At 38.2% G+C, this 14,812-nt stretch overlaps 1 protein-coding gene across 3 annotated transcripts in view; it reads right to left on the reverse strand.

Annotated features, from left to right (window-relative positions):
- Positions 1-14,812, reverse strand: part of gnal (guanine nucleotide binding protein (G protein), alpha activating activity polypeptide, olfactory type) — a 331,272-nt gene that overhangs the window by 19,748 nt on the left and 296,712 nt on the right. For all 3 annotated transcript variants that reach the window (XM_039754752.1, XM_039754754.1, XM_039754755.1), the window contains one exon: positions 9,826-9,880. In XM_039754752.1, coding sequence (XP_039610686.1) covers positions 9,826-9,880 — 55 coding nt within the window. The remainder of the gene's footprint in view (positions 1-9,825; positions 9,881-14,812) is intronic.

Consider the following 14,812-nt stretch of genomic DNA (forward strand, 5'->3'; position numbering starts at 1 on the left):
AGGGAACATTTATTTAATACTGTACATGAACAAAGAAATAATGGGAAGCTAAACATATGTATAAGTAAGACTTTTTGCTGAACATGCAGAGAATGCAACAAGGAAGAGAAAAACAAGTTCTAACATTTTAGCTATAAAACTGTATAATTTATAAAATTGAATATTTAACACAAAGACAAAAAAAGATTTTTGTGTAGAAATAATTTAAATATACAGAACGTCTTCAAGATGGTGATATGTTCTGAAATAATTAAAACAAAAATGGAGTAACATTGTTTTCATTTTTGAAGCTCTCACTGTTCTGATAACACTTGTATCATAAGACAAAATTTACAGAGCTGCTTCAGACACATCTAGTCCAAACTGTTTATTCAGGTTTTATTTTGATTATCACAACCATAATAGTTTTTAAATGATCATAAAATTCATGCATGAGTGTGTACAACATAAGAACTGAGATGGACTGCCCAGGGTTCTTACCTTCCACCTACTGGGATTCGCTCTGATGACCGGCAATACATTACTAGAAAAAGCTGGAGGACAGTCTGTAACTGTCATGACTGCAGTACACATACTGTACACACTTATATATAAAATACAGTACATATTTTATATATACAGTAATCCCTCGCTATATTGCCCTTCGACTTTCGCGACTTCACTCTATAGCGGATTTTATATGTAAGCATATCTAAATATATAAGATTTTTCGCAGCGCAGATTTTTCGCAGCTCAAGGGACGCTATGGTTCTGCGGACAATGGGTCTTTTTACTTCCTGTACATGCTTCCTCAGTTGGTTTGCCCAGTTGATTTCATACAAGGGGAAGGGAAAAACGCTATTGGCTGATGGTTGAGAAGCTAACCAATCAGAGCATGCAGTTAAGTTCCTGTGTGCTGAGTGGCTCAGCGGAGATTGTTGGTGAATAACACCTTACAGTAATTTGATTCACTGGGCGTTAACCAGGAAGTCTCGTCTCGCTCATTCAGCATCAATGTGTTTTGCTGTGTAAAGAGTTAACTTTTGTGCTCTTTTGTGTTTATCTTTTTCCATAGTCAAGCCCTTTATTATGGCTCCAAAACGATCTGCTCCTGTTACTGCTTTGGGATAATAAAAGTCTACCTACCTTTACCTAACCATCTACCTCAACAAATTTATAAATTGAAAATGTAGCATGTGCTGATCACTCAGCAAATTAAAAATACCACTGTTCCACTGAAAGCAATTCCCACTATTATAGAACTGATGCATTTAATCTATTGAGTGGTGCTGCCTCCAATGATTTGACATGTGCTGAGGAAATTAGATTTACATTACAATGCTTTTAAAAATTATACTGTAATGTCAAACACTTCTTAAAGGTTTAGAATGAATACCAATCTCACAATTCAGACCTTATCATAAAAAACACAACTTCTTTAAGACCTTTAACTCTGATACTTGCTCTATAAACCTTATTATATCATATTATCATTTCTTCCACTGCAGAAAATGCTAGTCTAACTTTTGATAATACTGACTAAAGAATTCAACTACATAGGCGGAATGATATATTGTACATTATTTTTAGTTGGTCTGTTTACTTATTAAATTGTTTATAGTACAAGCAGTTTTCTACTTCATTTTTCTTTGTAGGCAGATAAGTTTTCGCCCAGTGCTCAGTGCTTTGACCAGTTCTTTTTCGCCCTTCTCTTTACATATTTCCTTTCAGCTGTGTGTATCAACCAAATAATATTTTTGAGGCAGTTAACTTCCTTAGTAATTTTTTTTAAACTTTGTATTAGTAAAAAGCAATTTTAGTAGGAGGTAGTTCTGAAAATATTAACGTTATACTTTTGAAATATATTTAAAAAATTTTTAACTACAATTTGGCTGAATCCATATGAAATGTAGGTGTTATCTTTGGCACAGAATTAGCCTTTGGTTGTCACATTCCCACAGTTTAAAAATTGTCTTTTAACAGCTTAGAAAACATGAAAAAGTATGAGGGTTTATTTATGTGCAGAATCCTGTATTAAACAACTGACCCCTGTAACATTCTGTTGTCAAACTATACATATTGTTCACTAGTATCCTAAAGTTAATTTAAAAAATGGCAAAAAAATAACTAGAAGAAGTAGGATCACATTACTCCAAATTCGAGCCTTATACCACTGCATTAGCTTTTAATTACATTTCATGACAATTTTAAAATCCTTCTTCTCATGTATAAAGTAATAAATAGTCTAACCCTTACTCACCAGACAGTACTTATTAATGTCTACACTCCAGTGCCTATATTGCAATCTGAAGATGCAAACCTGCTTAAAAATCTTAGGATAAATAAAAATAGTATAAGAGGTTGAATCATTAGCTACCGAGTCCCAAATCTCTGACATGATCTATGTATAAAATCTTAACAGGTGTGGCATGGTGACCACTGACATTTGGAAGCTAGGACTAGAATTTGTAATGCTTTAAAAATTGTATGAAAGAAAAGAAAAACAGGTATACTGTATGTTAAGGTATATTAATATTTTTACAAATATACTGTGATCACCTGGGGGTGCAAGCTTCCCAAATATCCAACACAATAGGCACAGACACAAGTGCAGCAGAACACAAGGCTTAATCATTTCAGTGGAAAACACTTTTCAAACGGTTCCCACCTTCAGTGCATAGCACACAGCCCAGTATAATACCCTTTTTCTCTCTCTGTCTCCTTCCGCCTTCACTAATGCCAAGCTTCATCCCTCTTCCTCCAAACTCTGGCTCCCCAATTGGAGTGAGGCGGCCCCTTTTATAGAGCACCTGGAAGTGCTCCAGGTGTTCCACAATCTTCTTACGGTCACACTTCCAGGTGTGACGGCAGTCCTACAGAGGAGGGCTCAGCCGTTCTCCTTGCACCACCTGGCTGACTTTGGTGCATCGGGGTTGGCCATGGGCCTTGAGAATGTTGATGTTCCATGCTCCAACCCTGATGCACCACAGTCAGCCATTTGAGGTATTGCCCCATGCCAAGCACCTTTCCTTTCCACGGTCCTTCCGTTACAAAGGCATCATGGCCGAGTAAGAGTCCTGGTTGTCCATTACAATACCACATGTTGTTGTTTTCTGCAAGGGGATTATTTAGAACTCATAACTACTTATTATATGGTATGTTTTGTACTATGTGTCCCACACTAATCTACACTCCATGGGTGACAGGGCCTTCAGCTGTATAGCGCCCAGACTCTGGAATGACCTACCTAAATTAATCAGATCAGCAGACTCCATGAATTCTTTTTTTAAAAAAAAAACCTCAAAACTCATCTGTTCAGGAAGGCTTTTAGCTCTACTTGACTTTATTACCCTTCTCTCAGTTTACCTCTCTGTCAAGATGCTCATGTAACAGGTATGTGTGTGCTATACCATCAATTACTGCATGTTGTCTGTTAGGCTTTCTATGAATTTACTGTCTTAATCTTCTTTATATATTGTACAATGCTATATACTGTACACCCTGCCGTTCTTTCTTATATTCTGTAACTGCCTTGAGCATGTGAAAGGTGCTATATAAATAAAATGTATTATTATTATTATTATTAAGTCATCCACATTAAGAAAGATGTGCTGTGGCACAGATAGTCAAGCACAAGAATAATGATCCTGCATGGAACAGTGATCGCCATGAAACAAGGAACATCAGAAGAAATATAATGACATCTTACAGGCAGCCTTTAATGGATGACAACTGTTTGTGGTGTTGTTTGGTAAATGATACTGGCCCTAAGATCTGTTTGAAATAGTGTCTTACAGTGACACTGTCTATAACAAGTAGGCTGCGGTGACTGGGGCTGTATGATACGCCTCAAGACTGGTGGTAAGCAGATTGAGATGATGTCCAACTTTCACTGATGTTCACATTTTTTCTGTGTGTGAGACTGATGCTCATCAGCACCACGCTTCAATTAAAGGATTGTGAACCAGGGATGTCTCGTGACTTGTATATTTAAAATGTTTTTGGAATTTGCTTCAAAATCATGATGCAGGTGAGAAATGTTGCTATTTAAAAAAAATTAACAGCTAGATAGCATCTGTTCAAAATGTTTGATTGTTTTTATTTGTTAATTTAAATGTAACTAATCTCATACTAGCAGTTGCAAAAATATATTCATCTTAGATAGTTGGACTGAACCTGCAAATCTTTGCAGATTTAAAGTCCAGTGCTGTAACCACTCCATAACACTGCCTGATTAATTTTACGTAGTAAATGTGATTACTAAGATGTTGGTCAAAAATATACAGTTATTCAGTTTTACAATTTCTCATGTATTAGTGCCGGGTTGTAAACATAACTGAAAAAATCAGCATAAATATGTTTAATTTACAATTATTATTGTTATTGATTTCTTTTCTATCCTTATTAAACACCATTGTAAACACTACAAATAGAATGGCAATATGAATTTTTCATGATAGACAATACGCCAGAAGTAAAACATAATTTCTGTTTTAGAAGCCTTAAAATCATGGCCCTGAAGACTGAACAGTGGTGACATGTTTCATGAAGTATGAATTTCACTGTACACATGACAAAGGTGACCCTATAAACCAATTAAGAGTTACATGCATTACATGAGTGCTAAAGGTAAACTACTCCAATATTCAACAAAACTAAAGGTATGCTGATAGAATTCTTTCAGCATGAAATTGCTGCACTACAGATTTCTTTTGCAAGTCATTAAGCTGGGCAGAGCTGCACAGATGATGGAGCAGCTTCAAGAAAATTAAGTTGAATATGTCAGCAATTAATTCTATCAGCTTAATAAATTAATAAACAATATTATTTAATCACTAAGCTAAAAGGATACCAGGCACATCTGGTATGAACCAGTGTTGCCCACTTCTGTCAAAGTATATGAAATCAACTTATTTTAGTGGCACATAATGCCCTCTACTGTTATCAGCTCTGTACTATCCGCCAAACTAGAACAGAAACACTTCCTGTTCAGGCTATACAGTAAAGTGGAAAGAATTATAAGTAAACAGACAGAACAAGTTCATGTTATGGATATGTGTTTTGCCAGCTTAACCAAAGAAAGGTCAAAGAGAGTTGATGAATGACAATACAAGCAGAATTTTGCTAAAGCACGAGAAACATAATCAGCCAGTATGCTATTAAGTCCACAAATTAGACTCAAACAACATTTATTTAAATAAAGAATTTGATACAATTTATCAATAAACATATGGGTTACAAAATTAAAATAAACAGTTATACAACTTTTACCTTATAATGCAGACATTTGTATAATTGTTCACATCTAGGGAGTACACCGCTACCCAGTCTTTTTTCTTTCTTTAACAAACAATCATCCCAGTTTGACAATCTGAAGGTACTGTAACCAGCTTTCATGCAAAATTTAAAAAATGTGCTAACCAATATAACTCTTGTCACACATGTGTGCATAGGAAGCAGCTGAAGGGCTTAACGACTGATAGTAACATATCTGCCCGGGGGCAGCGGGGTGCACTCTTTTTCTAAGTCTCCTGGTAATCTTTTCTGGGAAATCCCTCCTACATCAACATGGGACACATTTCCAATCCCTGCTCCGAGGACGACATCATTTACGATCCCCACCCCGAAGCTGACATAATTTCCTCCAGACTCCCTATAAAACCTCACTCCCTTCTTGTGGATTTTAGTTTTGTTTTGGACTCTGTCTTAAAAACACTACTCACTCAAAAAACTTATTTTCGATTTTGCAGCCAGGAACACATTATAAAGTACGGGTGGCTGCCCCAAACCTGTGCAATGTCTGGGGTCCTTCCTTATTACAGTGGCGTAGCCGGCAGGATGATGTCCCAGAGGAAACCAGGATGGAACCCAAAAGCAACAAAGGTAGGAAAGTACAGGGGCGAGTTTCTGGATGGGGAGTACATCAGGGGGTCAGGAACGACCAGGTACAAGCTCCGCTTCACAAAGACATCTCCGGGCATAAGTTGTACAGAAAGGAGAAGGTGGAAGGGACCCACAGACGTGGGGTGGTTTCTAGGGAGGAAAAAATGAGGGCTCGTAATGCTCTCTCAACTAAGAGAGCTGAGCCACCCATCATGACCAACGTCCCTGGTAAAGATGGGCTTACCCCAGGCTAACAGGTAAAGCAAATTAAATGCTGGGAATTAAAAGTAGACGGATCAATCCCTGAGCAGGTTCTGTGTTTGTGGGAACAGGTGGCTCTGTGGCTACGGCCGTTTGACAGGACCCCTTATCAGATTGTGGAGCAGGTGACCTGCTTCTTTCTGCTTCAGTGTCTACCCCGGACCTTTGCCCAACAGGCCTGGGGAGACTTCCATTCGATCACTGAGCTCACGGGGCTTATACAAAAACAGAGGCCACTCTAGAAATCTGATAGGACAGAAAGACCTTCTGGTGGTGGAAACCCTAGGGACTATGTCACACTTAATAGATCACTCCCACTCAAACCAGAGCCTGCGCCAAAGTCCCTGGGCCTCTTGGCGTGTAACCCGTCCGGGAACAAGGCAGACTGCAGGAGGACGCTGGGCTATTGTTTTTGTACCCTTAGCAACCCCCTGGCGGCTTGACCTATTGGAGAAGTGCTGGTAAATGGATATAAGGTCACAGCGTTGTTTGACTTCCGGCAGTAACGTGTCCGTCATTGCTCGCCGTTATGTCTTACCGCGACAGTGGAGTAAACAGATGACCATTCTTAGGTGCATACATGGTGAAGTTCGTATATATAAATCTGTCCAGTGTTACATCTGTCAAGGGGGGAAGTTTAAAAGACTCTCGGTGGTGGTCCTTCCAGACCCGCCTTTTCCTGTAATCCTAGGGCGGGACTGGTCTGATAGTAAATGCGGTAGACTACTAAGCACTCCCGGTCAGCGGTTAAGCCTCATGATAGATGAGGGAGACTTGTCTCAGGCTGCCTCCACACTGTGTAACTAGCTGGCTGAGAACGAGACAGAAAACCATGAGGCCGGCGCAGAGACTCCTGGTCTGTCGCGGGCAGTTGCGTCATCTACCTTGTGCCCTGACGGGCCGGGAGGAATCCCCGCCCCTTGAGGTCTCTTCAGATCGACTCTATGACCCCGATCCCTCCTCCAGTCAGTCCCGCTCACTTTTTGCTCAAACAGATTCTCTTAATTTCTGCAGGGAATTATCGTCCACACAGAGGCAGGAGCTGGAAACAGCTATCCGCTTTGTTCCAGAGGTAGTGTGTGAAACACCTGGTTGGACCTCTCTGATGGTGCATGGCATAGTAACTGAACCGGGGGTTATTGTCTGACAGTGGCCATATAGACTCCCAGAGGCAAAGAAAGCTGAGGTGGAACTGGCAGTGGCAATGGCAGTTGGACTTCTCTCGGCTTAACCAGGCATCCCAGTTCGATGAGGCTGAGAAAGGCTAAATTCTTGACCACACTTGACATGACAAAAGGGTACTGGCAGATTCCTTTAACTGAGTCTGCGAAGGTCAAGACCACGTTTAGTATCCCTAGCGGGCACTGGCAGTATTGTGTCCTTCCATTCGGGTTACACGGGGCTCCTGCAACTTTCCAGCATTTGGTGGACATCGTGCTCCGGCTCCATAACGTGTATAGTGCTGCTTACCTGGATGATGTCGTCATCTATTACTGCACATGGAGGGAACACGTGCAGCAGGTCACAACGGTATTGCGGACACTAGGAGAGGCCGGGCTTCGTTTCAATACCAAGAAATGTTTCTTCGGACCGAGAGAGGCTAGATATTTGGGCTACCTAGTGGGCCGGGGTACTTTGAAGCCACAGTGTTGAAAACTAAATGCCATTTTGAAATGGCCCCGTCCGCAAAACAATAGGTAGGTCCGATCATTTCTCAGTTTGGCTGGGTACTACCATCGGTTTGTACCTGGGTTTTCTGAGAGAGCAGCGCCCTTGACCAAACTGATGAAGAAAAGAGCTCCCAACCACGTGGTATGGACTGACAAGACAGAAACTGCATTCGGTGACTTGAAACAGGCTCTAACGTCAGCACCTGTATTGATAACCCCTAACTTTTCTCTTCCATTTATCCTCCAGATGGACGCTTTGGACACAGGCTTGGGAGTTGTGTTGAGCCAGAGCATCGATTGTGTTGAACACCATATCATGTACCTAAGCCAGAAACAGTTAGATCGGGAGACCAAGTATGCAGTGGTGGAGAAGGAAGCCTTGGTGATTAAATGGGCGATTACCCAGTTGCGTTACTACTTTTGGGCTGGGAATTCACTCTGGTGACAGACCATGCACCGTTAAAGTGGATGGTCCTTCACAAGGAGTCGAATCCACGGGTCACTAGGTAGTTTCTTGAACTGCAATCGTACAAGTTTTTGCTCTTTCATCAGAAAGGGTCTCTTCATGCCAACGCTGACACCCTCTCTCGGGCTCACGACCTCTCGGTACAGGTCACCCGACCCGATGGGTCTGGGCTTAGGGGGGAGCTTTGTCGCACACATGTGCATAGGAGGCAGATGAAGGGCTTAACGACTGATAGTAACATATCTGCCCGGGGGCGGCAGGGTGCACTGACTCTTTTTCTGTGTCCTACAGATCTTTCCTGGGAAATCCCACCAGGAGCCACTACATTAACATGGGACACTTTTCCAATCCCGGCCCCGAGGACAACATCACTTCTGATCCCCGCCCCAAAGCCACTTCCTCCAGACTCCCTTCTTCTGGATTTTAGTTCTGTTTTGGACTCTGTCTTGAAAACACTACTCACTCTGAAAACTTATGTTTGCTTTTGCAGCCAGGAACACATTATATGGGTGGCTGCCCCAAACTTTTGCAATGTCTGGTGTCCTTCCTTATTACACTCTACTTTAAACAATTTTTGTCCTCATTTCACCCACCTTCTAAGCTGGGACTTCTTAACTATTGAAGTGACCTGAGCTACAACAAATAGACCCAATCCCACTGGATGTGTCAGTGCAGTGTTTCCTTTATAGGACAAAATCTGGTGACTGGTATTAGGATACAGTAGGGAAAGGCCTATGGTGACTTAATAGTGTGTATCATGGGTAATAATTTTATAGTATAAGAAATTTTGCAAACAAAAAATTAACAATTGATCCATCAAGCTCATGCACAGCAAACACATATTAAGCGGGTATACATCCAATTAAGGAATAATTGTAATATTTAGAAGTCTAAGTACATAGTCAAAACGTCAAGTTATAAACAATAGCTCTCATAGGTATCAGAAACAAAATGTATAGGCCAAGGTGTGGTATATTCTCTATATTTAAAATTTATACAATTCCTCCATAAGTTCATCATTTATACAGAGTATAGTTTATCTTATGTTTAATTAATTTTTAGTTTATTATACAGTGTTTACCACATGCACAGGCACATCATACCTCAATTAGCTCAATATTAATTGGCTACAATTCAACAGTGATTTGCTTTGAAAACTCTTCCAGAAACGATATAAACCTGATAAGACTCTTAAAAATCATCTGATATTGGGTTGACAATGTCCTAATATTCCTCTGTGATTTCTTCTTTTTTTGAAATTTTATTGTAATTAACTTTCCTGTAGATTTGTATTCTGGTTTTGTTTGCTTTGTTAAGCTGTGAGAGTTGGTGCTCGCTATGAAATACAATGTGTACAATAAATCTAACTGACTACTGGAAAATATGTTATTTAAACATAATTGTTGATTGCTTTTTTTGGCTAATTTAGCTCTGTCCCAAGTATATGTTTTGAACTACAGTTTTAAAGTACATTGTCAAATCCACATAAACAGATCAGAACCTTGTGTATTACTTTTTTTAATCCCTTAATTGACAAGCCAAAAAATGTAAAAACTAGTGACTTACCTGATCTGTAGGTGTGTAGTCATTTTGACTCACTGAGTCAATTCTTTCCAAAAAGCTATAAAAGAGAGGAAAATTTACACATTAATAATAAATAAATGAAATGCATTTAGATAAATGTAAACCATAAAGTTCCAACATATCGCAAAGTCACACATACTGGGTGTCGTCCATAATTTAAGACAAACAATCAGAAAAAACTGCTCTTACTTAGGAGTTACTGTATATCACACATCTCATTGTCTTGGTAACCAATTTTCAAAAGAACATAATCTTCTGGTGGAATGGAATGTACTATACATGATGTAATATAAAATACTAAAAAAAATTACCCTACTTATTGACTATAAATTCTGTAATCTACTTTCAACCCCGGACTTCATTGTAAGCATGATTGCTACTACGTCAAAAATGTTCAGGCACGTAACTATAGTCAATGAAGTGAAAATCATGCAGGAGACTTAAAGTGCCTGGGTACTTAAAAGTCTACTATGTACATGTTCTAAGTGTCCACACACAAAGAAACTGTCCACTCTGGGAGCTGTACCACTTGTAAGTACTTAAACATATAATTTCATATTTCCAAATTAAAAAAATGATATGACAGGTATTGAAGGTAAGGCCGTCAAACTGTCTAATTTACATATACAAAAAGGTGAAAGAGGAATCCAAATAATCGGGCAAAAAATAAGTACAGAATCTAAATTTCAGGAAAGTAAACTGAAGTGCCTCAAAGCATGTTAAAGAACAATGGTTCAAAACAAACCATTGCAAAATTGTGACATACATCTTTATATAGAAAAAAATAGTGTGTTCCCATACCAAGAGTTGAAGGAGGCCATAGAATAACTGCTGTGCATAAGTGTGTGACATTTAAGAGTGAATCTCACAGCACAAAACACAGAACATTTCAAATATACCTAGCAATGTAGAAGTTGGTTAGTTAGGCATAGCAGACTGGATCATATGCTTCCATCTATTCATTTTGTAAAATCTTTTTACTAGTACAGGGTTATGAGATGCTATATATTATCCCAGCAGCAATGGTTATAAGGTGTGATTTAGGGGGTTTAAAGACACTCTAAGGTGTATTTCCTTAAACTGAAACCAATTTGCAGTGCTAATCCATTCAATAGCATTGCTTTGGACTGTAGAAGAAAACCAGCGTTTTATCCAGAATATATCCAAGCAGCAATGACTGTATGACAGAAACCACACATGAACAGGATGATATTGTGTCCGAGGACAAATGTTTGAAAAGACATACAAACTTCCCCATAATGTTCCTGTTCAGATATGTAAGCTAATCCTAAACAACAAGCATTTGAACAGTGGGAATAAACCTCTAAAGATGCACACACAGTCAGAACATGTCAACTAAAATGTGAAGGAACACAAGCAAAATAAAACAAGTGTTTTGTATATATAGTGTTTTGTATATATATATTTTTTTTGTAGTTCGTTTTATGCTGCTAACTACACAATACTCCTGCTATTAAATATTAAATGTATACCATTCTATATATTGTAACTATGTAAGGGTAAACTAAAAACTGAATGCAAACCAAATTTTATGAAACCAAGCTTGAAAAGAACAAAAACTGGCCATGGGAATCAAATCAGGTTCATTGATTTTATGATCTTTCTTGTTAGTAGCACTTGCATGCTAAATAGTAAAATTACCAAAAAATACAAGTACTGTACTTCATTGTCTGTAATAAAAAGGAAATGCAGATTTGCTTATATTTTATAAATACTTTGGACAATTTCAGACAGCTTAAACAGAAGAAATGGCCAAATGCTGACATATGTTTTTATCAATTTAATACTATTTGTAAAAAAGAAAAGATATTTGACTGAAAGACTAAAAAAAAAAAAAACATTAACATAGTAAATATGAGAGTGATGCATAAAACAGATAATAATTCTAATATTGTTGAGTCAAATTCATTTCATATAATAATGTACAGTGAAATATCCATCCATTATCCAACCCGCTATATCTTAGCTAGAAGGTCACGGGGGTCTGCTGGAACGAATCCCAGCCAACATAGGGTGCAAGGCAGGAAACAAACACTTGGCAGGGCGCACACACACATATACCAAGAACACACTAGGGACAATTTAGAAACACCAATGCACCTAACCTGCATGCCTTTGGATTGTGGGAGGAAACCGGAGTGCCTGGAGGAAACCCAAGCAGACACGGGGAGAACATGCAAACTCCACGCAGGGAGGACCTGGGAAGCGAGTAATATGTACTAAATAAATATAAGATTCTTCACAGAACAGTGTAAAATAATTTAATCATCAAGCAAAGAGCATAAGCAATGCCTGGCATTTCCTGTAATATAATGAGATGTGAAATACACTGTAATAAAGCACTGTCTCTCTGAGTAAAATGTACAGTATTACTATCAGCCATTCCTCAAAATGTCCTGCACTTAAATCTTAACCCTAGCTTGCAGAAAGCATAATCTATTACACATATAGTCCCACACGTGTTTTTCCATACAAAACAGGCTATGACCTTTTCTGTTCTAATTTTGTGGTTAGTAACTCATAGCATTTCACATATTAAATCAAGTTTAGAAAATACGAGGGGGCTTCACTCCCTGCTTGCTGTGCTCGCAAATCCGGCCTGCTTTATGCGCCAGCCACTTTGCGTCTCTGCTGCTCACATATGTGGATTTCACTTTCACCAAACAACAAATCTTTTAATTCTTGGGGATACGCCTCTTTCATTGGGAAGAAACACTACTTTTCCCTGATACCAACATGAATTAGAAGATCTACAAGTCTCTGACTTAAAGTTTAAATCCGAACAATATATTCGGTCTCTTTTCGCTGTTCCGTTATTTCACCAAGTAATAAATTCCATTTGTTCATGCTAATGTGATCTTTACTATCATTTTTTGGAGATTTTCAAATTTCAGTACATTCATTATCTCTCATCCCAGGATTTTTTTATATAATAGAGAGACAAACATCTTTCTTGTTGGTAGTTTTGCAACTTTAACAGGCACAATCTATATGCTCAATAAAAGTATCATTCTGGCAGTTTAAACACATCATATTCTAGAAATTATAGTACCAAAAAAGTTATCAGTTTTTCAAAAGCTAAAAGGTTGTTTGTTTATTTCTTGCTAGAAGAATAAGGAACAGTTGAAATCACAATGCAGGCTTAAAATCCAGATCTTGTACTATCGTGTTGAGCAAAAAACAACAAAACCATTCAGGGTGTATACTGTCAAGAGTATTGGGCAAAAACACCACATTGCTATAAGAAATATGTAGCATATGTTTACATAACATACTGTATATGTATATAGTAAGCATGACTAATCAGGAAGCACATCAGTGGATGAAATGAATTTCCAATAATAAAAAGCATCTATAATAAATAAAATCCCTGGCAAAAGTGATACTGCATAAGGCTCAAATTAAAAACTATTGTAAAGTCATTGATTTTTTACTAGTGCAGTAAACATCCCTTTGTTACAACTTGATGATATAAAACAGATCTAGAAATATTTTGTTGGTCTTAAAATATCTTTCAGCAGTCACAATGATGACTGTAGGTTGAGAAAGATTTTTATTTGAATGGGAATGGCATAGACTCCCAAGACTTCTTAAACTCCACTGGTTTAAGAGCTTTCTTTTATAAGGCAATGATACAATGTACTGGGGTATGTTGCACCTGGATGCACTTAGATGAAGACAGAGTATATACCATATAGACTTCCCCAAAAATGAAAGGATTATTCTGCCCCCAAGTTCAGGCATCAGATAAATAATAAAAGATGTTGGGCATAAAATGCAATGCACTAAGAAACAATAGTTGGATTTTTCTTATTCTTCTTTCGGCTGCTCCCATTAGGGGTTGCCACAGTTGATCATCTTTTTCCATATCTTCCTGTCCTCTGCATCTGTTACACCCATCACCTGCATGTCCTCTGTCATCACATCCATAAATGTTCTCTTCTCCTTCCACTAGTGCTATTATATACAATTCTAAATTTAAAATAGACTTGAACATTCAAAGTTTGCATTAAGCAAACACACATTTCTTTACTCAACTTTCTATTATTCCAGACTCACTATGTGGTTTGGGCTGGTGGGCCGGCCTGTGGGAGTAATCATATTTTTCTTAGCTAATAAAAGAGAGATGCTGCCATGCTTCCAGCAGAATAACTATGTGTTCATAGATTATTTGGTGTCAGTTCAGGAAGGCGTGTGAACAGTCCAGTCCTGACAACTCACCACATGCAATACTGTCTTGTACATGATCCATTAATTATTAAAGAGCAATTAATTACTACCTTCATTTATTTCATTTGTGAAAAATGCAAAGATGAAGAGCATATTTATGTAAAAGAAATTGGCTTGATTTTTAGGGAATTTTATTTGGCAGATACAAAAGAGAAACATACTAGCAAAAATGCAACAGCCCAATCACTCTTAAAGCGTTTAATGGCATAAGCTCCCACAGATTCTTTGTCAAATCATTAATGATGTGGTAGAAAAAAATCGAAGTGGCAAGCTTGAGTAACAGCAATATCTAAGACAGCATATTTCTTTTCTTGTTCTTTTTACACTGAGTGAAGTGAACTTTATATCAGAAATATAACTAAAAACAAAAACCAACTGAATAAAAATTAACAAGGTGTCATCTTGATTACTTATGCTAGCACTGGAATAGTTTAAGGCACACAAATGCAAGTTTCTGATGTGCATCTGTGAAATTTGAAAAGGAATGCTGTTTTGTGCCAACAGTATAGCGACAAAAATAATCCTGATTCACTGCTAAAGTTATATAATCTACTGTATACTAATAAAAGGCAAAGCCCTCACTGACTGACTGACTCACTCACTGACTGACTCACTCATCACTAATTTTCCATCTTCCCGTGTAGGTAGAAGGCTGAAATTTGGCAGGCTCATTCTTTACAGCTTACTTACAAAAGTTGGGCAGGTTTCATTTCGAAAT

Source organism: Polypterus senegalus, chromosome 5 (genome assembly GCF_016835505.1).
Source record: "Polypterus senegalus isolate Bchr_013 chromosome 5, ASM1683550v1, whole genome shotgun sequence".
NCBI classification, from domain to species: Eukaryota; Metazoa; Chordata; class Cladistia; order Polypteriformes; family Polypteridae; genus Polypterus; species Polypterus senegalus.